The sequence below is a fragment of the Equus caballus genome, chromosome 1 (assembly GCF_041296265.1).
Source record: "Equus caballus isolate H_3958 breed thoroughbred chromosome 1, TB-T2T, whole genome shotgun sequence".
Classification (NCBI taxonomy): Eukaryota; Metazoa; Chordata; class Mammalia; order Perissodactyla; family Equidae; genus Equus; species Equus caballus.
This window is the reverse complement of record NC_091684.1, coordinates 104,003,432-104,024,487: the sequence shown is the minus strand read 5'-3', so window position 1 is coordinate 104,024,487 and position 21,056 is coordinate 104,003,432. Positions and strand designations below refer to the sequence as shown.

The 21,056-nt window shown below is 48.4% G+C and overlaps 1 protein-coding gene across 10 annotated transcripts in view; it reads left to right on the top strand.

The window, feature by feature from the left end:
- Window positions 1–5,197: 5,197 nt before the first annotated feature.
- The window catches only part of PDE8A (phosphodiesterase 8A), a 137,763-nt gene continuing 121,904 nt past the window's right edge, over window positions 5,198–21,056 (top strand). For 2 of the 10 annotated variants that reach the window (XM_023649427.2, XM_023649419.2), the window contains exon 1: window positions 8,012–8,342. In XM_023649427.2, the coding sequence (XP_023505195.1) occupies window positions 8,133–8,342 (210 nt within the window). In that variant the 5' untranslated portion in view covers window positions 8,012–8,132. Of the gene's footprint in view, window positions 5,883–6,098; window positions 6,284–8,005; window positions 8,343–21,056 lie in introns of those variants that run through there. The other 8 variants (XM_070230336.1, XM_070230356.1, XM_070230344.1 and 5 more) reach the window with 8 other exon arrangements.

The following is a 21,056-nucleotide window of genomic DNA, read 5'->3' as shown; positions in this document are numbered from 1 at the left end:
TTCCCTTCACTGTTTCCAGCTGCATTTCACCTGGGCCCAAACCTCCCTACTCAGAAGTCTTGTCTTCCCTGCAGGCAGCCTCGAGGACACTTACACAGGACACACCTCCCCAGAGAAGGGAGTGACGATTTTCCCATGGGAGCTGGGAGGCCTGACACCCAGAGCTTTGGGCGAGTGATTCAGGACATCAGAAGCGACTTGATGAATCAGGAGAGGAGCCCAGGGAAAAGGGAGGGCCACTCTGGATTTAGAGCTTTAAGAGGAGTGATTCACGACCGTTGCGGCTGACGTTTAAACAGCCCCAAATACTTTTGGTAACCAGTGTGCTGCTTTGCATTTTCCTTCCCATTTATCCTGGGAGTGAGGCAGCCCTCAGTTGCTCTGGAGTATCTTACATTTCACTTTCTGCTTCTCAAGCATCAGTGATGCTTGGCTCCTCAGTTTCCTGTATGTAACTTACTATTGCCAAAGCTTATTTTCACGGAAGCTCTTGCACAGTAGAGACAAGTCGGGCTTTGGTGTCAGATAGGGCACAGTTTGCAACCCAGTTCTGCCATCGGGTATCTGTGTGACCTAAGACAAGTTGTTTAACCTCTCTGAGCCTCCATTTCCTCTCCAGTATAGTGAGGATAATAATGCTGACCTCGCAGGGTTTTGGGGAAATTTAGATGGGAATGTTTCTGTGTAGTGTGAGCTCCAGATTTAGCTCACGCTATGGTGGGATGGTGGAAGGAGCGGGAAGAAGCACGTGTGTTGTGTGAGGGAGGAGCATGGGGAAGCCACCGGGCTCTGGTATCTCTCTGTTCTGCTCAGAGGTGTGTGAGTCTGAGTCTTCAAGAGAAATTTGGTGGACAGAAGGGGTCCTTTCCCAGAAAGGAACTCTGCAAGACACAGGGCACAAACAGCGTGGCTTCAGGGTCTGGGAGACAATGTGAGACATCAAGCGTGCATGCGTGCGTGTGTGTGCATTCGTGTGCATGCATGTTGGTATGTGGGTGTGCAGGGGTCATGAAGAAGGTGTAAGGTGACCAACCAGCCTGGTTTGCCTGCGACCAGGGTTTCCCAGGATGCAGGACTTTCACTGTTGGAACCTGGAGAGTCTCGGGCAAACTGAGACACAGTTGGTCACCCTGTAAGTGTGCCTTTTGCCTACTTGTGCCTGAAACCCAGGGGACTCCAGGGCCTCAGCTTTCCCAGAACCAGGGATAATGACGGGGTGACCTCACTACCTCACCTCAGACCCACCCTCAGACACTCCCAGAAACACCTGGGTGACGCTCTGCAGGAGCTGGCGGCCTGCATTCATGGAGGGGGAAGAGCCAGCAAGATGAGGCTTACAACCACCATGGTGACCCCAGGTGAGGCCCGGGGAAGCTTGGGTCCCATATAAGGGCCAACCCAGGACCTGGCGCTTAGTGTGATTTCGTCATTATATTTTCTAATTGTCATTGCTAGTCTACAGTAGCAATGACAGATACTTTTTTACTTTGAATCTGGCCACTTTAGAGAAATCTTTCATCTTAATAATCTTTGCGTTGATTTCTAAGTATCCTAGACATAAAGCTATGTTACCTGCTATGAAAGAGAAATTTGATCTCCACTTCCAGTATCTGCGCTCCAGTGTCTAAGCCACGTCTCATTGCACCTGTCAGAACATCTAGACGGTACCAGATCACAGCAGCCCTCGTTACTGCCCTTTGTTTTATTTCTGATTCCATTAATTACCCTCCAGTCGAGTGCTTCTTGGTCTTGGGACACTCCTTGGAAGTAGACCCGCCGAGTTCCAGCCCTGGGAACTGTTCTTCCCTAGTAAACATCCCCACGGCTCTGAGCTGGAAATGAATACACTGCAGTCTATTAAAGAAATGTCCTATTTTTAAAAGAGTCTTTATAAAGGATGGGTATGGGGTTTTATTAAAGACCTGCACCAGCCTTGGTTCTAAAAACCTCAGTGTCTTCATCTGTAAAGTGGGGGCAGGGGCAGAGGAGAGGGAGAGAGGCTAGTAACCACTTCAGGGGCCGCCATGAGGATTAAGTGAGCTCACGCACAGGAAGTGATTAGCAGAGAGTCTGACACGTCAGTCTGGCAGCTGCCACTGTCGCAGGTCCTATCTCGTGGATGTCTTGACACACTGGACACACTGCTCTCCTCCTCAACACTCCCCCACCCCCAACACTCCCCTGCTGCTTCTCTCCCTACACACACCGGAAGAGCGCACTTCTCAGAGGGGTTGGCAGGACCAGCTACAGAATTTGTGCAGCCCAGTGCAAAATGAAAATGTGGGGCTCCTTGTTCAACAATTACTAAGAGTTTCAAGATGGTGACAGCAGAGCATTAAACTGAGAGTGGGGGCTGGCCCGGTGGCGTGCAGTGGTTAAGTTTGTGCACTCTGCTTCAGTGGCCCCGGGTTCGGATGCCAGGTGTGGACCTAGACACCACTCATCAAGCCATGTGGTGGCAGGCATCCCACACATAAAGTAAAGGAAGATAGGCACAGATGTTAGGTCAGGGCCAGTCTTCCTCAGCAAAAAGAGGAGACTTGGCAGTGGATGTTAGCTCAGAGCTAATCTTCCTCATGAAAAAAAAAAGTACAAGAAAATAACTTAAAAAAAAATGAAAAAGAACGAGAGTGGGGTCCTTCTAAGCATGAGGCCCTGGGATTAGGGTCAGATACCCCCTGGAACACTCCAAATTAAGAACTTAGGACAAGGAACTTCCTCGCCACGGTGGGACCAAGACTGCAGTTGTGGGGCTGTGCAGGTGGAAGCTGGGGCTCCTGAGGCCGTGATCCAGGATCATAGCAAACCTTGTCTGGAGAGTCAAGCGGTCAGGACCACACAACAGTCCTAGCGACCTCTGGGTCTCTGGCATCTGGGTCCCTGACACTGAACTCCTCTTGCCCTTCCTGTTTTTTTGGTAAATGAACCAAAAAATACCTACCTTTGCCAAATTAGTGGAGTTGGGTTTCTGACACTTATAACCAAATATAGCAGTGTTAGGAATTTTGGGCTTTATCCAGCAGGTGGGAGAGGATTTGACCCCCTTGCCTGGTGGGGAAGAGTGGATGGGGCCAAGGAGCAGGGCACGTGGGGCAGGCAGAGGGATTGAGTGCCTCGTTGGAAGTGGGAGTTGAGGGTGCAGGAGTTAATAAGGTCATTTTGAGGAAGGGAGGCCACACTGGGTTGTCAATCCTGGGCTCCAGGAAAACCACAAGTGCCAAGGTCTGGAGCCTAATAAAGGAGAGAAAGGCAGGTGCACACCTGAGCTCCCGAGATGGATGACAGGGTCCTGGGGGCTTACTCCTCCACCATTCTGGGCTCTAGGGGGCGCTGCTCCCTCCCTACAATTGTGGTCCAAGCGGCATCACTCAGTCCCTCCCTTATCTGCGAAAAAGGCTGGATCATTCAAACACTTTACTAAAGGCTTGGGAGTGCCAAGAAAAATAAAGATAAGGAGGCCTGTGAATCTGGAGAAGATGATCAAGAGAGGCCTTGCGTCTGGGGCTGGCCGTATCCCCCTTTTCCATGGGCAGAGGGGGTATCCAGGGAGTTCCCTTTCTCAGTGCCTTGGCCTCAGCTGGGCTGTCTCTGTTTTCATTTCCCCTCATCCCTCCTGGAGCTAGGGTGGGGGTGGGGGTATACCTATCTTTTCAAAAAGCAATGCAACTTTTAGGAGTCCATCCTACCGAAAAAAATGTATCTGAAGATGTTTACTGCAGCCCTGTTTGTGACACTGTAATAGGTGTGTGTGTATGTGTGTGTATGTTTAACATAGAGAAGGTCTGGGGGGCCAGCCTGGTGGTGTAGTGGTTAATTGTGGGGGCTCTGCTTCAGTGGCCCAGGGTTTTGCTGGTTCAGATCCTGGGTGCGGACCTACACACTGCTCCTCAAGCCATGCTATTGGGGCTTCCCACATAGAAGAACTAGAAGGACTTGCAACTAGGATATACAACTATGTACCGGGGCTTTGGAGAGGAAAAAAAAAAGAGGAAGATTGCAACAGATGTTAGCTCAGGGCCAATCTTCCTCACCAAAAAGCTATTACTTAAAAAAAAAAGAGAGAGAGAGAGACAGGTCTGGAAGCATGTGGTTCAAACTGTTAACAATAGTTACTTCTGTGAAGGAGGGGAGTGGGGAAGAAAGAGACTTTCCTTTGCCTCTGCATACTTTATACACTTCTGTTTAGTTTGATTTTTTTTTTTTTTTGGAGGAAGATTAGCCCTGAGCTAACTGCTGCCAATCCTCCTTTTTTTGCTAAGGAAGGTTGGCCCTGAGCTAGCATCCATGTCCATCTTCCTCTACTTTATATGTGGGACGCCTACCACAGCATGGCATGCCAAGCAGTGTCATGTCCGCACTGGGATCCCAACTGGTGAACCCCGGGTCGCTGAAGCGGAATGTGCGCACTTAACCGCTGCACCACTGGGCCGGCCCTAGATTGATTTTTTTAAAACTATTTTTCCAGCACGTATTCATGTATAATTATAGAATGTAATTTAAAACTGATGCTTTAAAAAAATCACATACAAAGTTTCGAAAGTTAGAGAAATGAACCTGTTGAAGTCTCCTGCTCTCGGTTTGCAGGGGTGTTGGTGCTCATGGTCATTTCCCTTCCTCCCCTATTTTCAGCAGTCTGGGGCAGGCCTGGAGGACAGTGGCGTTGAACCGGCCCAGGAGAAGGTGGAGGGCAATGGTGCAGGGGCTCAGGAACACTCTAGGCATTTGACGTCAGTTAGCCTGTTGAATCGGTGAGGCAGATATCACTAATCCTAGATTTACAGCAGAGGAAAGCCGCTCAGAGACAATGTATGGCACGGCTGGGATTCAGACCTCAGGGTGCCGGAAACTCTCCCACTTGTGGCTGCTTCCAGCCCAGGCAAGGGGGAAGGGAGAGAGAGTCAAAAACTGGGTGCCAGTAGCACAGTCTAGAACGCTGACCCCGGGTGGAGAAGGAGCAAAGCCAGGAGAGGAACGGCTGCACGAATATCGAGGTGGAAGAGGGGTAGAAACAGAGGAGGTGCGGAGTTTAGAGGAACAAAGCCGTGTGGGACCCCCTATCTCCACGTCTCTAATGAACCGGTGAGGTGGCGGTGAGGACTGTGGAGTCTCCTGGGAATGGACTGTGGCAGTGGGGGGGGCTGGGCCCAGGCTGGCATCTGTCCCTTGGTTTGACTCCTTTCCCAGCCCTGCTGACCTCATGCCTGAGTCCTGGAGTGAGAACTGAGGTCGACATTCCGCTACAGCTCTGAGCCTTGTGGAGGTCAAGCAGCTATGCTGGGGGTGGTTGGGGGGAGGGGAGGACCTTGCACCCAGGCAGAAGGGATTAGGGGTGGTGGTGAGCACATGGCACAGAATTTCGGGGTGCCCACATGGCTGGCATAGTGGGGGTGCCTCTCCTGTAACAGGACTTGGATTGTTCATGAGCTCCTTAGACACCCCAAGTAGGTGGAATCTTCATAGGGGCCCGGGAGTCCTGGGTGAGCCCGTGCGTGGCACATGCCAGGAAGGTTTGGGGTGCTTCCGTCACTGTGACCCCTTTTGTGTCCACTATCACCGAGGCCTAGGGAAACTGGTTTCACAGGGTAAATAAGTGTTCAGGGACCACAAGGTGTAGGTTTTGGCTGGGGAAGGAGGGAGGGGTGGGGTGGAACTGATGTCAGCAGTTGAAGCTGAGATGGGGGGCCTGTGACTTCATGGAGGGTCCCAGGCTGAGCCCCTGGGTGTGGAAGAAAGTGAGGGGGAGGGTTGCTCTCTGTGACTCCACCTTTCCTGTCTGTTCCTGCATCCTTCTCAGTCTTAGGTCTTCAAGTCTACAGCCCCCAAGTTGCACAGCTGGAGATCAGTCAACGCTGCTATCCAGCAGTTCCCCGGGAACAGAGAGGGTAAGTGACCAGCTCAGGATGGCAGAGGGCAGCCCAAGGGTCCAGCGAGGGGAGCGGGCAAAGCGCCCCCAGCCCCCTAATCAGCGCAGGGCTCAAGGATTTCCAAGAAGAGGCCAGGACGCTGAGGTCCTGCCTGCGAAGGGAGGGCCGGGCCGGAGGGCTGAGAGGGTGGAGCGGCCTGGGCAGGCAAGGTCACCGCGCGAATGCACCAAGGCCGGATTTGTCGGCGAGGCGGGAGGGGCGGATAGAGAGAGCCATAGGCTCTCCTACACTCTGGTGGTTCAAAGCGTTCTCTTCATGAATTACTCTTTATTCAGAAGGGTCTGGCTGTAAAAGTTACTTCGTGCAATCTGCAGAGAGGCAGACAACATTGTACAGTGGCGGTGGAACGAGGGGTGATGGTAAAGTCCTTCCCTGCGCCTTTCAGGCCGTCCTCGCGGAGCCGGGGACACTTTTACCAGGCGGGGAGGCGGGAACATTACTGCGGCTCCACGTGCTCGCGCTCGATCGTGGAGTCCCGGGCCAGCAGCCGGCCCGCTGGGCCAGAGAAGAGCGCGAGGGGCGCGAGGCTGCCCGCCGCCCCGGGAGACCATCTGCGGGACCCTGGCCCCGCAGCCTGGGCCGCAGGCCTGGCGCGGCGGCACGACTCCAGCCCGGAGCCGGCCTCCGGGTCTTTACAGCGGCCGGGTCCGCGGCCGCGGAAAGGCAGGCACCGGCCGCGCCGGGTCCCCGCGGACTGCGAGCCGCAGGGGGCGGGAGCGTGGGCGGGTCCCACGTGGGTCGCTCCGGGTACGTGATGGACAGACACCCAGGGGCGCCACCTTCCAGCTGACGGGGAGAAGCCCGAGGCACAGAGAGGTTAAGTGGTTCAACCAAGGCCGCACAGCGAGCTGGTGGAGGTGTGTGTGGGGCGCAGTTCGGAGAGCGTCTGGAGTCTTCACGGCCCCAGCCTTCTCGGCGGACACCTGGTTCTGCTTCCGCAAGCAAGGAGCCTTTGCAGGCTCGGGCACTCGAGGGCGCCCAGTGCTTCGGTTGAGACAGGAGGAAGGCGGCGCCCCCCGCCTGCAGCGCAATGTGGCTTCTCAGCATCGCCGCCTCCCCGTCGCCGGTGCAGCCCGCGCGATGCTCCAGGTGCTGGCGCGCGAGGGAGCGCACGTGGACGGCGCCCGCTTGGGGCCCGGAGCGCGGGCGCCCTCGTGGCCCTCTCGCCAGCCCCCCTCCGCCCCCCTCGGAGCTTGGACCACTGGGCTCTTTAACGGACCAGAGCTCCAAAGCTCAGAGACGGTGAGCGGACCGAAGCCACGCAGCTGCTAAGTTACGGAGCCGGGATTCGAACCCGGCGCTCTCGGCTGCGGCGGCCCCAGGCCCGAGGGAGAGCCCTCCCGCCGGAGACGGCCGCGTGCCCTCGGGCAAGTCCCTTTCCTTCTCGGGGTGCCGGGCTGCGCGCCCCTCCCGTCGCGGCCGCGCATGCTCCGTGGCGGCGGCGGCGGGCGCCCGGCTGCTTTGCATTGACGCCAGCAGCCGCTGGAGGTCACCGCTGGGGGCTGGGTGCGGCGCGCTGCCCGCAAGACCCGGCGCGGAACTCGGAGGCGGAGCTGCGCCGCGCCTGCCGAGCTCCGCTGCCGCTGCCGCCGCGCTTCTCGACGGCGCGGCCCCAGGCCCGGCGGGAGCCCGGGTCCTCGTTCCCTCCCTGGCTGCCGCGGCCTCACCGAGTCCCCCGACGGGCCGCCCTCAGCCCCACCCCGCGGCGGCGACAGCGTCCGGCTGGCCTCCCCGCCGCCGCGCTCAGGCCGGCGGCATCTGTTGGCGGCGCGGCTAGGTGTGGGCCGGCGGAGGCGGCGGCCGCGGCGGGGAGCTCGGCGCCCCGGGTCGCTGGCGCGGCGCGGCGTCGCCGGCTCCGGGGCCCGGAGAGCGCAGTCTCCTCCCCGGAGTTCCCCGGAAGCGCGGCGCGGCCGGGCGAGCGCGGCGATGTGAGGGAGGCGGCCGGCGGCGCCCGCCTCAGGAAGGGCATGTTCGGAGGGGCGGCCGCGGCGCGCCGCCCGCCCCAGCGCCCCCTCCGCGCCGCCGCCGCCGCCGCGCCCGCACGGCGATAAAAGGGGCGGCCGCGCTTCCGGACGCGAGACCCGCGCTCGCCGCCGCCCGCCCAGGCGGCGATGACACGGCGCCCGCGGCGGCCCCGAGGCGCCGGGCGGGCCGTTTGCTGAGCGGATCGCGGCTGCCCGCCAGCGTGTCGGCCGCGCGGCCGCCGGCATGGGCTGCGCCCCGAGCATCCACATTTCCGAGAGCCGGGCGGCGGGCCCCGGCGGCAAGGAGGCCGAGGACGCGCCGGGCCCCGCGGCGCCGCCGCCGCCGCCGCCGCCGCCTGGCGGGCCGTGCCTCCTCACCGGCCAGAAGACGCCCGCCGCGCCCGGGGCCCGCGGCGCCAGCCTCGCGGAGCCGGAGCTTGGCGGTGGCAAGAAGGTGAGGGGCGGCGGGCGGCGGCAACTTCCCCGCAGGGCCGGGCGGGGCGCGCCGGCCTCGGGGGCTCCGGCGGCCCGTCTTGTGGCGGCGGCGGCGGCGTCGGGCCTTGGTCGGAGCGGTTGGGCTTCGGCCGCTGCCCGGGCCGCCGCGGCGGGGCCGGCGCACATCCGACGGCGCGGGCGGCGGGGCCCTCGGCGGGTCTGCGCGAGGCGCGACGGCGGCCCCCTCCCTCGGAGCCAGGGCGGGGACCCCCGGAGGGCGGGTGCGCCCCTGAAACGTGGAAGCGGGTGGACTTTTGTTCTCTCGGTTCACGCGGTGGAGGGGCCGTACTGGCCGTCCTGTTTGGTTTGCCCTCCGTCGGCTTTGCACATGCACAGAGTGGCAGTTTTCCATTTTTTTTGGGACGATTAAAATGTAATCGGGAACAGCTTCGGCTTTGCTTCATTGCCCATGTGTTTGAGGTTCCCGGTTATTAGCATACGTGTTGTGCTTAAAGCACGTGTAATTAGAAAATACTACGAGGAACGCGATTTTTGAAGCATTCAGCAGGACAAAGTTAATTTTTTATTAGGCAGTCTTCCTGGGACGTCCTGTGACGTCCTGTGACTGTTCTTTTTACATGGCGTGTCCTCGCCAGCGCGTGTTGCCTTGGCTTATGTTTTGTCAAAGTTTCTGGGCTTCGTCTTTGTTAAGGTTTTCTAAAGGAACGATAAGGAAAGAGAAAAAGGAAAAAAAGGTTCATGAAGGCACAGAGCGGCAGCTTTCCAATTCTCTGATCTGAAATTTCAGAGCTAGAGTTCCTACGTTCATGTTTTCTTAAACTCGGGCAGAATAATCTGGGGCGCGTGGCCACAGATGGTTGAGGATGGTGCCTGACATCGCTGCTGCTTTTTAGAAGAGTCGTTTGCAAAATTGTCTTAATTTTCTGGCTTCCCGAGCGCTGCTTGACCTCGCAAGTTGGAGGGATGTAGTTTGGTTCACTTTGCCTAAAATTTCCAGCAGTTGTCCTAATAGATAGTCTGCATGAAAGTGAAGTCTTTTTCAGTGTTGCATAACGGAGGTTAAGTGCTATCCCGGCTCCTCCAGATACGCTGCAGGAAAATTCAACTTTGTTCTCATTATCAGAAGTTGGAGTCCTTCTACAGATTCCTTGAAGAAACCTGTGATGGTTTTAGACTGTTAATCCAAGCTGCTCTCAATATCAGTGTAACGTTTATACATGAAGCCTATGCGACTGACTTAAAAAAATAATTAAGAACATTACACAAAGTTGAATATGGAAACTTTAACAGCTTTCAAGTTTTTGCTCCATATCTAATGTTGGTGATCTTGCACTAACTAATAGTAAACTTTTAGGTCACTAAATTAGCTCTTTTAGAAAGAGGCCCTTGTGTCTTACGGGCCTTTTTGTGGCTGTCCTGAAATTCCCCTAAGTGTCTTGTAAGCATCTGCTGTGCAGCAGGTCGCTCTTCTGCTCTCCACGGTGCCTGTGTGTCCCGAGTTTCTTAGAGTCTGAAATACTCTGTCCTGTTGTCAGACCATTGTCTTGAGTTGGGGCCCAGAAAAATAACAGACATCATTACAGTGCTTTATCCAGTGGCATGCCTATAGTAGGTTATTTAAATACAAACATTTATTTATATAAATAAATTGAATTTGTGTTTGTATTGTTAACTGAATGATGAAATTTTTTGAGTCACTGGAATTTGATTGCATAAAACCTCCAATACAGGCTTTAAGGTAATATTAGTATTTCTGGAGGAGGAGTCAGATTATAAATAACACCACCACAACCACAGAAATAATAGTCCCGTGCTTGTTATTCACAAACTGTAAACGTTGATACCGCATCTCAGTTACAGATATTTGTAATTAGGCATATCAGGTAATAGGGCTGAGGTAAATAAGGGAATGAATCTTTTAAAATTAAGATATTAAATATGCCCTGGCAATTTAAAAATACATGTTTAGGGAAGAAGATAAACTTCCAGCAATTTAAGAAAATCAAATTATTGACAATTAATTTGAGTTCCTTTATATTGACATATCAAGATCTAATTTTAGTTCATTAAAAAGTATTTTTCCTTAAGAGTACAGTAAGTCGGTATATTGTTGAGTGAATTTCAACAAGAAATTCATTGGGAGATGTTTTTGTTTACCTGTAGCATATGGTAAACACCAGTTCATCACAAAACTTGGGCGATTGATAATTAGTTGCATTTTCACTTTAATTAAGCAGTGTGTCCCCTACACTGTAGTGTATCCCGCATGTGTTCCCTGAAACAGTTTGTGGGCTGTTAATAAGTATTAGATAAAAAAAGGTCCACGGTCAAATAAATTTGGGAAATACTGGCTCAGACTGAGTTCAGTAGATTTCGTTCATGCATGATTTGTCACAAAACTTAGTTTCCTAAAATACACTGAATCTCCAAGTGGTGTTTAGACTGTGCAACATTCCCCAAACTTCTTTGATTGTGGAGCCCTTTTATTGAGGTCTGTCTTAGGCAGGCCATGAATCCTAGTGTGAGATACCCGTATTCAAAGTACAAGAAATAGACTTAACAGTAAAACTCAATAAACGTAATTTGTTTCTTAACGAACGATTCCAAAGGTACTCTAGGATCTTGTAATACATTGGGCTGGGTCATCTGTATGAACTTATTTAAGTATTACTAAAAATACTCTGTTTATTCATTTCAGGAGTTACAGTCTGTGTGGTTACAGATAATGAATGCTGTGTTGGGTTTGAACACTTACAGTTTTGTTTTGTTTTTAATCAGGGTGAGCTTTAACTGTAACATTTCAATATTTTCTCTTCAGGCTTTGGATGGACCCTGTTTTCCCTTTGCTTAGCTAGGACTTGAGTTGCCCTTGAAAGATTTGAGTGTGGGGGCAGGAGTGTCAGAAGAGACCCTGTGCCCAGCCTTCCTCCCTCGGCGCACACACCCAGTGCACGCTGATTGATGCCCTCCTCCCTGGGGTCGTGAGCATGGCAGTCTCATCTGGTTTGTTCACTGCTGTATCCCCCCACACAGTAGGCCTTCACAAACAATTGTTGAATCGGAGAATTGTGTGAACCAGACTGTGGAAGTGGAAAATCCACCCAGCCCATATAAAGAAGAAATAGAAACCAATTTTAACTAGAGTGGAGGCTGTAGAATTTGGATTTGGTTTGGCAGAAATCTCTGATTGTTGCTCCTTTAGAGCATTTGTACCCGGGGAAGAATTGATTTCCACCCTGGTGAGCAGAGTAGGTTTCCCTCTGAAGATGTAAGGGTTAGCGCAGCGGGGTGGGTGGTACACAACAGGTGACAGGTAGTAGCGCGGCCACATGCTAACTAACCTCTACCCGAGGGTTCCTGCCTTGGATGCCCATTCCGAACCCTCTCTGATGGACTCTCCATCTTGTCCGTCTCTAGTCTTTCCTTCTGTCATTCTCTTTTCCTCACCTGGTTTTCGCTTATTTTTCACCACCTTCCTCTTCCCCTTCTCAGTCTTCCTCCTGCCATCCCACCTTCCTCCACAAAACTGGCCAAACTAACCATGGTAGTCAACTAAAGTTTAGTGATTTCTTAGTGCTTCTTAGCTGTGGAATAAAATTTGTTGCCTGCTCTTAATGTGTAAAGTGAATTAATCACATTTTTGTATTTCCCTAAACTAAAGCAAATTTGTCTTTGTGTGTGATCTGGTGGATTTTTTCCCCTGCTAAGAGTCATTGACCATTGGTAGATTATGTGGGATTAATGAAAGTTTCCCTATGAAAGTGTAGTTGAGAAAATGAGACCTGACTTTCTGTTTTTGAAATAAGTGACTGTAATTTATCTCTGGAGCTCATGCGCTGTGAGTTCTCTCGTCTTTCTGTTCTTATGTCTGTCCGTATATAGAATTGTATTACCTTGCCGGGTCTAGCTATAAAGATACTGCTTTTTACATTTGCTTTAATGCCTATTATATACGTTAAAAACTTTGCATTTGTGTAATATGTGTTTTTAGTGCTTAGTATTACTACCACCATAACTTTAAGTGTGGTTCTTAAGATAGATGTTAAGAATGTCGCAGCTCTGTAGCCCAGACCTGCCCTGGGCTGGCCTTGACCCTCTCCTTCCTGAAACGACGGTTGGGATGGGGCCTGTGGTCCCTTCTGGCGCTAATGTTCCCTGTGAAGTGGCTTATGACACTGGTCTTCCCTTGGATGCCTTGCCCATTTGGATTGGGTTCTTCCCTTGGTCCAAGGTCAGTGGCTTCAACCTGGTTTCTCAATACAGTGAGACAGTAGGAGGTGTTGGACTCGGAAGTTCTTAGAGTGCAGATTATTCATATTAATAATATCTACCATTTTTTGGATGCCTTCTCTGTTGTAGACACTGTGCTGGATGCCTTACAGATGTTATCTCATTTAATCCTTGTAACCCTGAGAGGTGGCTGGTATCATTTTCTTTTGCAGGTGAGGCACCTGAGGTTAGAATTTCGCCCAAGGCCATACACTTAAACTGGGATCAAACCCGTTGTTTCTGGCTCTTGTCCTGCGGTTGTTGCTCTCTGTTAACCACCTATCTCTGTTACATTTCCCATTCTCTGGCCTTCTGCTAGGCTACAGGTGTTGCAGGTCCACCTGGGTTTTGAGCAGGCATCCTGAATCTGCATTATCAGGATTTGTTAAGTCTTGATTACTGGGGAAATTGGTTCCAGCCCTACCTTAGATTCCCGTGTTTGTGGGAGTTGCAGCCGTGTTCAGCCCTGTCCCAGTTAACTCCTGAAGTCAGGCAGTCTTGTAAGGGCCTCTAGTCTGCCTTCACTCTCTGAAATGAGTTGGCAGGCATCCCTTGGGAGTTCTTTCCTTCTCCCTCCTGGTAGCCTTCCTTAGCCGGGAGCTCCTTGGAGCCAGTTCTTGCCATCCACCTTTGCCTGGAGGGCACCCCCTGCCCCCATGTTAGTCAGTCTTTCTTGAGCCCCTGGCTGTACTTGTGCTCTCCTATCTCTCCTCTTGTGACCTTCCTAGCCCCCGTCTTGAGCTTCCTGCTGGATTGTAGGCCACTTGAGGGCAAGCACTGTGTCCTAGTTTCATTACAGTTCCCAAAGTGGTTGGCACACTAAGTAAATATTTGGCTAAATACACCAGTCTCTAAGGCTGAAAGGGTTTTTATTCATGTTCTGCGGGTCTAGCTCACCTTGTTTAGATTTCACAAAAATTGTTGGGGTATGTGGTATGTGTTTTAACAAAAAGCCAAAATACCCTGAAGCCAGTGATTAATCTGTGGGGTGATTAGTAAAGCTTTTGCCTCTAATTTTGGCGGTGTTAGAGTTGAGCAATGTTCCTGGGTCCCTTCCTTCTGTTCTACTTTTGTTCTGCTCTGGTGAGGAGAGTGGTGGAACATCTTGTCAGAGAGCTGTTTTGACAAGTTTTGTATTGCAGCTTCTTAGCTAGGCATCGTGTGCAGTTTGCCCGTCCACGCAGACAGGAAGGATGTCACAGATTTCCCCGAACTTTGAGGATGGCCTCAAAGAACACGGGGCGGCAGGGGTAGGGGTGGGGGTTGTTGCCAGTGCTTTTATTCCATATCAGTTGGAAATACCCCTTCGGTCTGATTCATGCTCTCTTACTGTCTGTGTGTGTCTCCCTTTCATGTCCTGCTAGTGAGGACAGCAGCTGCTGCGGCTCCTCTCAGTCTGCTCGTGGGACAGCCCAGAGGGCCCGTGGCACATCAGCAGTTTCCGTGTTGTTTTCAGATGTTTGGAGTTGATGGCAGCTCCCCAGGGAGGTGTGTTTGAAAGAATACGGGAGGAGTCATTCATTTTAGGTCTAGCTCTATCAGGTACTGGCTGTGTGGTGTCTTCCAAGTTCTGATCCTGAGTTTTCTCAAGCGGAAAAGGAGACTAGAATACATGGGTTTTGGTGAGGATCACTTAAAGTAGTCTGTGTGAAAGCATTTTCTGAATTCCAAGGCACTGTCACATGTAAAGATGGATCTTTTTCTTTCAGTTAACTTTCTTAATGACAAACTTTGCTCAAATATATCTGCTTATTTTTTAAAGCAAATCTCTCCCTTTTAAAAATATATTTTTTGTCTTTTCTCTAATAGTTTATTGTGAAAAATTTCAGACGTTAACAGCAAAGTTAAAAGAATTTGCACCCGTGTACCCACCACCTAGATTCTGCAGTTCACCTTTTCCTTTATTTGCTTTATCACATCTCTCCATTCTCGTATCCATCCATCAATCCATTTTATTTTTGGATGCATTTCAAAGTAGGTTCCACACACCAATATACTTAACCACTAAACAGTTTGCTATGCATATCACTTACTAGAGTTCAAAATTTGTTTCCTTTTTCTTTGAACAAATGTATACTCCTGTATAATGCAAATCTCTGTCAAGATACAGAATGTGTCTATCACCTCAGAAAGTTCTGTGCTCCTTCCCCATACCTACATCCGCCCACCAGCAACCACTGTTCTGATTTTTTTCCATTATAAATTATTTTTGCCTATTCCAGGCTTCATATAAATAGAATCTTAAAGTATGTATTCTTTTGTGTAAGGCTTCTTTCACTCAGCATAGTATTTTTGAGATTCATCTATGTTGCATGAGTCAGTAGGTTGTTCTCTTTTGCTAAGTAGGAGTTTGTTGTATGACTAGATCATAATTCACGTATCTATTCTCTTGTTAGTGGATACTAGGGCTGTTTCTAATTTTTGGCTATTAAGAATAAAGCTGCTATGAATATTCTGGTATAGATTATTTTGTGGACATGTGCTTTCATTTCTTTTGGGTAAATACCAAGAAGTAGAATTGCTGGGTCAGGATAGTTATGTGTTTAGCTTTTTAAGAAACTGCTTGACCTTTTCCCGAGATGGTTATACAGTTTCACATTCCTGCCAGCAACCTATCATAAAAGTTCAGTTGCTTCACAGCCTTGCCACTGTTTGGTGTTGTCAGTCTTTTTAATTGTAGCCATTCTGGTGGGTGTGTAGTGGTATCTCATTGTGGCTTTGATTTGCATTTCCTTGATGGATAACAATTTTGAGTACTTTTTATTCGCTTATTGACCATTTGTGTAACTTCCTTTTTGAAGTTTTTATTTTAACACTTTTTTATTAAAAGGAAATATAAATATCGTCACGACCTCTGGGTAAAGAAAGACTTATTAAACAAGTTGTACAAACCATTACCATAAAGGAAAGATTTGAGAAATTCAACTGCCTTAAAATAAAGCGGTTCTCATCAAAAGAGAGTGAAAAGAAAGGAAAGCCGTAGACTGGAAGAAGGTACTTGCAATACATAATACCAATGAAGGATTAATATCCAGAATATATATAGAACTCCTACAAGTCAGTAAGAAAAAGAGAAAGAAATAACAAGTGTTGGAGAGGATGGGGAGAAAAGGGAACCCTCACACACTGCTGGTGGGAATGCAAACTGGTGCAGCTCAATGGAAAACAGTATGGCGATTTCTCCAAAAATTGAGAATAGAACTTGCATATCATCCAGATGTTGGACTGCTGGGTGTTTATCCAAGAAACATGAAAACACTAATTACAAAACATATATGCACCCCTATGTTCATTGCAGCATTATGCATAATAGCCAAGATGTGGAAGCAACCTAAGTGCCCATCAACTGATGACTGGATAAAGATGTGGCATAAATATACAATGGAATACTACTCAGCCATAAAAAATGACAAAATCGTGCCATTTGTGACAACATGGATGGAGCTTGAGGGTATTATGCTTAGCGAAATAAGTCACAGAAAGACAAATACCATATGATTTCACTCACGTGAAGATAAGCACCTAGATACAGAGAACAGATTGGTGGTTACCAGAGGTAAAAGGGTCCGGAGAGGGTGAAAGGGGTGAAGTGATACATGTGAATGGTGACAGATGGAAACTAGACTTTTGGTGGTAAACACAATACAGTCTCCAGAAGCTGAAATATTATGATGTACTCCTGAACTTTACATAATGTTATAAACCAATATGATCTTAATAAAATTAAAAAAGTAAGAAAAAGACACTTCACTTGAAAACTAGGCAAAGACTTGGACAAGCATGTCATTAAAGAGGAAACCAAATGGCTGATAAACTTATGAGATGTTCAGTCTCATTGGGGAAATGCAAATTAAAACTACCAGGAAATAACATTTTACACCTACTAAATTGGCACACACTGAAAAGCCTGACAGTATTTGAGGAACTGTTCAACACTGTGGGTAGAAGTGTAAATGGGTTCAACCACTTGGGAAAGCCATTTCATTACCAAGTAGAGTTGAACCTGTGACCCTATGACCTAGCAATTCCACTCCTAGAAACTGTTACACCTGTGAACTGGAAACTTGTACAAGAATGTTCATAGAAGCATTGCTTTTAAGATTTTTTTATTTTTCCTTTTTCTCCCCAAAGCCCCCTGGCACATAGCTGTATATTTTTTTAGTTGTAGATCCTTCTGGTTGTGGCATGTGGGATGCCGCCTCAGCATGGCTTGATGAGCGGTGCCATGTCTGCCCCCAGGACTTGAACTGGCAAAACCCTGGGCTGCCGAAGTGGAGCACGTGAACTTAACCGCTCGGCCACAGGGCCGGCCCCCAGCATTGCTTTTAATAGCAAACTTTTTGGTTAAATCTAAATATCTCCCAACAACGTAGTGGTTGAATAAGTTGGGATGTGCTCAAACGAAGGAATACCTTACCGCTTTGAAAATGAATGGATTATAGCTGCAGGTGTCAATGTAGATCAATTTCCAACACTGTTGAGAGGAAGAAGTTATAGAAGAATTTATAACTATGATTTTTTAAATTTAAAGTTTAATAGCTAAACAATAAATTATATAGGAATATATATAATGTACACATAGATATTAAGGCCATAAAGAAAACCAGAGAAATAATTACTATAAAATTCAGTTAGGCAAAGAAAGTTTTAAGGACTAAAGTGACTCTCTGGTTATTTTGAGTGTGTATAGAGGATATGGGAGGGAAGACACCAGGCCTTGCCCTCAGGGCACAAGTAGTCATCTCTGGAAAAGTGGGGCAGGCTTCAGACTTGGGAGCGATGGTAGCACCTGAGGGAAGAAGTGGGTGTTCTGAGAACAGGCAGGAGCTTGGTCTGGATTGGTCATAAGGTGCAGAGAGGGGGAGGGGCTTGACCTGGCTAAGAAGACTGGGAGGACCTGGATAGGTAGAGAATGGAGGATGTGTACGGGGTGGGGCATGCTGGCTTGTTCTGCAGACTGTGAGGAGGCTGACCAGGGATGGGACGGAGGGCCTGAAAGCCAGGTTGAGAAGTTTGAAGTCCATCCTGTAAACCTCAGAGAACTCCCAAAGGCTTTTCGTTTTCAGCAGGGTAGTCATAGGATAAACATATTTTATGAAGATTAAGTTTCAGAGGAAATTGCAGTGGGTGGGGTGAGGAAAAGCTAGAGGTGGGGCACTACCCAGGGGGCTGTTGCCGTGGTTCGGGCTCAAGGTGTGACCGGTATAGCTAACTAACTAACTTAGTGCGGTGGTCTGGGAAAGGAGGGAGTGAGTGGAGGAAGAGCTTACAGGCTGGAGGACAGAGTGGGTTTGGGGAGTGAGGGATGAGGGAAGTGGAGGGTGACTCAGAGGTTGGGGTTTACCAGCTTAGACTGACTGTGATAACAGGCCGCAATTTGTACCGTGCTTTATGGTTTACCAGGTGCTATTTTTATACTTCGTCTCGTTTGATGTTCCCCAAACTCCTGTGAGGTAGGAAAGAGGGAGTTTGTTTTCCTTGTTGAAGACCTAAAGAAGCAGAAACTTAAAGAGCTCAAGTGACTTGCCCGTTTGTGGTGACCACTTACAGAAGCAGGTTCACTGTAATGGCATAGGGTAGAAGCCAGACAAAAAAGTTAGGGTTTTTAGAAAAACCTTTCTTGTCTCTTGGTTCTGGACTTATTTTATAAAAGCAAACTTTTACTTGTGATGTTCATTGTAGAAAACTTGAAAAATATGGAAAAGAACAGGGAACACTTAAATTGCACAGTCACTTAAATTGCTCAGTCAGGAGATAGCTTCTCATAAAATGGTGGCACGTTCCTTCCATCCTTGTAGATGACTTTAGTTGTAATCAAAAAACAGTTTTTAAACAGTTTTGTTCTTCAGTTTTAGGAAAAATTTAGCTGTTATTTCTTCAAATGTTGCCTCTCTTCCCTTTCCTCGTTTCCCTTCTGTAGCTTCCTCCAGAGGATGGCATTCAGACGCCTCTCGCTCTGCTCCAGGTCTCTTCACGCCTCCCTTTCCTTGCCCTCTCTGGGCTGTCGTCTGGGAGGCTGCTTTCGCCACTCTTCCAGCTCACTGATTCATTCTTCAAGGTCTACCAGCTATCTAGCCCACTGAGTTGTTACATTGGACAGATTTTGTGTTCAAGATTTATGGTTTGTTCTCTTCCTAACTGCTTATTCATGTTTTTTTGGTTGCAGCATATTACCTTTTTGAGGATACTAATTATACACACTTTAAAGTCCTATTCTGATTGCTGTTTATTTAAAACATTCTTTTTGAGGTACAAATGCAGTTAGCAAAGTGTACAAAATCTTAAAATGTACAGCTTGATAAAATTTTACCCACGTATGCTGCATGTAACCACCACCCAGAGAGAATATTCCAGCACTCCAGAAAGCTGCCTTGTGTCTGTTCACTGCTTTTAGTATTTATCACATTTTCTTATGAAAATCTCAAATATACAGCCTTCTTGAGGGGACTTTACAGTGAACCCGTGTGTACTCAACTCCTCTATTTTACGTTAGCATTTTACTATACTTGCTTTATCACGTACATCCTTCTGTCCATCCATCTCCTTTCTCTTTGGTGCGCTTTAATTGCAGACATCAGTACACTTTCCTTAAATATTGCAGCTTCTGTATCATTAGAGTTCAGTATTTCTTTAGTTTTTTTCTTTTGAGGTAAAATTTACGTACAATGAAATGCATGAATATTTATTGTACATTTGCCAAGTTTTGTCAAATGCGTACACATACCTGTGTAATCCAAAACTCTATCAAGGCATGGAACGTTATCATCACCCCAGAAAGTTCCCTCATGCCCCTTCCCAGGCAGTCTCTCCCACTGACCCTGCAGCCACCCGTCTGTTTTTTCCCCACTATAGATGACCTTTGTTCTGGAGCTTCATATAAGTAGACTCATGTAGCAGGTACTCTTATGTGGTACTACTTTCGCAGCATTATGTTTTGAGATTCATGTATGTTTCATGTATGAGTAGTTCATAGTATTGTGACTATTAACTTTTTTCTTTTAAAGATTTTATTTTTTCCTTTTTCTCCCCAAAGCCCCCCGGTACATAGTTGTATATTCTTCGTTGTGGGTCCTTCTAGTTGTGATATGTGGGACGCCGCCTCAGCGTGCTTTGATGTGCGGTGCCATGTCCACGCCCAGGATTCGAACCAACGAAACCCTGGGCCGCCTGCAGTGGAGCGCTCGAACTTAACCACTCGGCCACGGAGCCAGCCCCTATGACTATTAACTTTTAAAAGCTCATGAGGGGCTGGCCCCGTGGCCGAGTGGTTAAGTTCGCGCGCTCCGCTGCAGGCGGCCCAGGGTTTCCCTGGTTCGGATTCTGGCTGCGGACATGGCACCGCTCATCAGGCCATGCTGAGGTGGTGTCCCACATGCCACAACTAGAAGGACCCACAACTAAAAATACACAACTATGTACCAGGGGCGTTTTGAGGAGAAAAAGGAAAAAATAAAATCTTTAAAAAAAAACAAAATAAGCAAAAAAAATTGCCCTCTAGAAAGATGTGACCAAATTTTAATGCCACAGGAGCAAATGAGAATGCTTGTTATGCTTTTGACAATCTGCTTATGAAAGAGTGGTATTTTAATTTGAATTTATTTCATTTATTGTTTATCCTTTTTTCCCCTAAGTGTGTTTTAAACTCTTGGATTCCTCCCTTTTCTGTGAATTATTGTTCCTGTCTGTTGCCTATTTCTCTGTTTGTGTTTTAGAGTTTAAAAAATTTTATTTATAAGGGCTTTTTAACATGTTTGGGAGTTAAGTTTTGATCTCTCATGCTTATTGCAAATCTCTTTCTCTAGTCCTTTTCTTTTTCTTGGATGTGTTTTTTTAATTTCAATTTTAATTTTTTGCTTGAGGAAGATTAGCCCTTAGCTAATATCTGTGCCAGTCTTCCTCTACTTTATATGTGGGTCGCTGTCATAGCGTGGCTGACAAGTGGTGTAGGTCTGTACCTGGGATCCTGGGCTGCCAAAGTGGAGCATGCCGAACTTAACACTATGCCTTGGGGCCAGCCCCCGGGTGTGTTTTTTTATTGTGAACACTTTATATTTTTATGATATCAGATCTTGCACTTTTCCTTTTATGTTTTTTTTCCATTTGCTTTATACAACATCATCTTTTATTACAGAAGCAGTACATATATATAGGAAATTAGCAAATGCTGAAATGCAGTTTTCACTACCTAGAGATCATTTGTTGTAAGATGTTAGTATGTATTCTTCCAGACTTTTTCTATGTATACATATGCATTTTTTCACTGAAATTAGATCATATAGTACATACTGGGTTTTAAAAAAATTGTGGTAAGGTATACATAACATAAAATTTACCATTTTAATCATTTTTAAGTGAGCAGTTCAGTGGCATTAAGTGCATTCACGTTATTGTGCAACCGTCATCCATCTCCAGAACCTTTTCATCTTCCCAAACTGAAAACTCT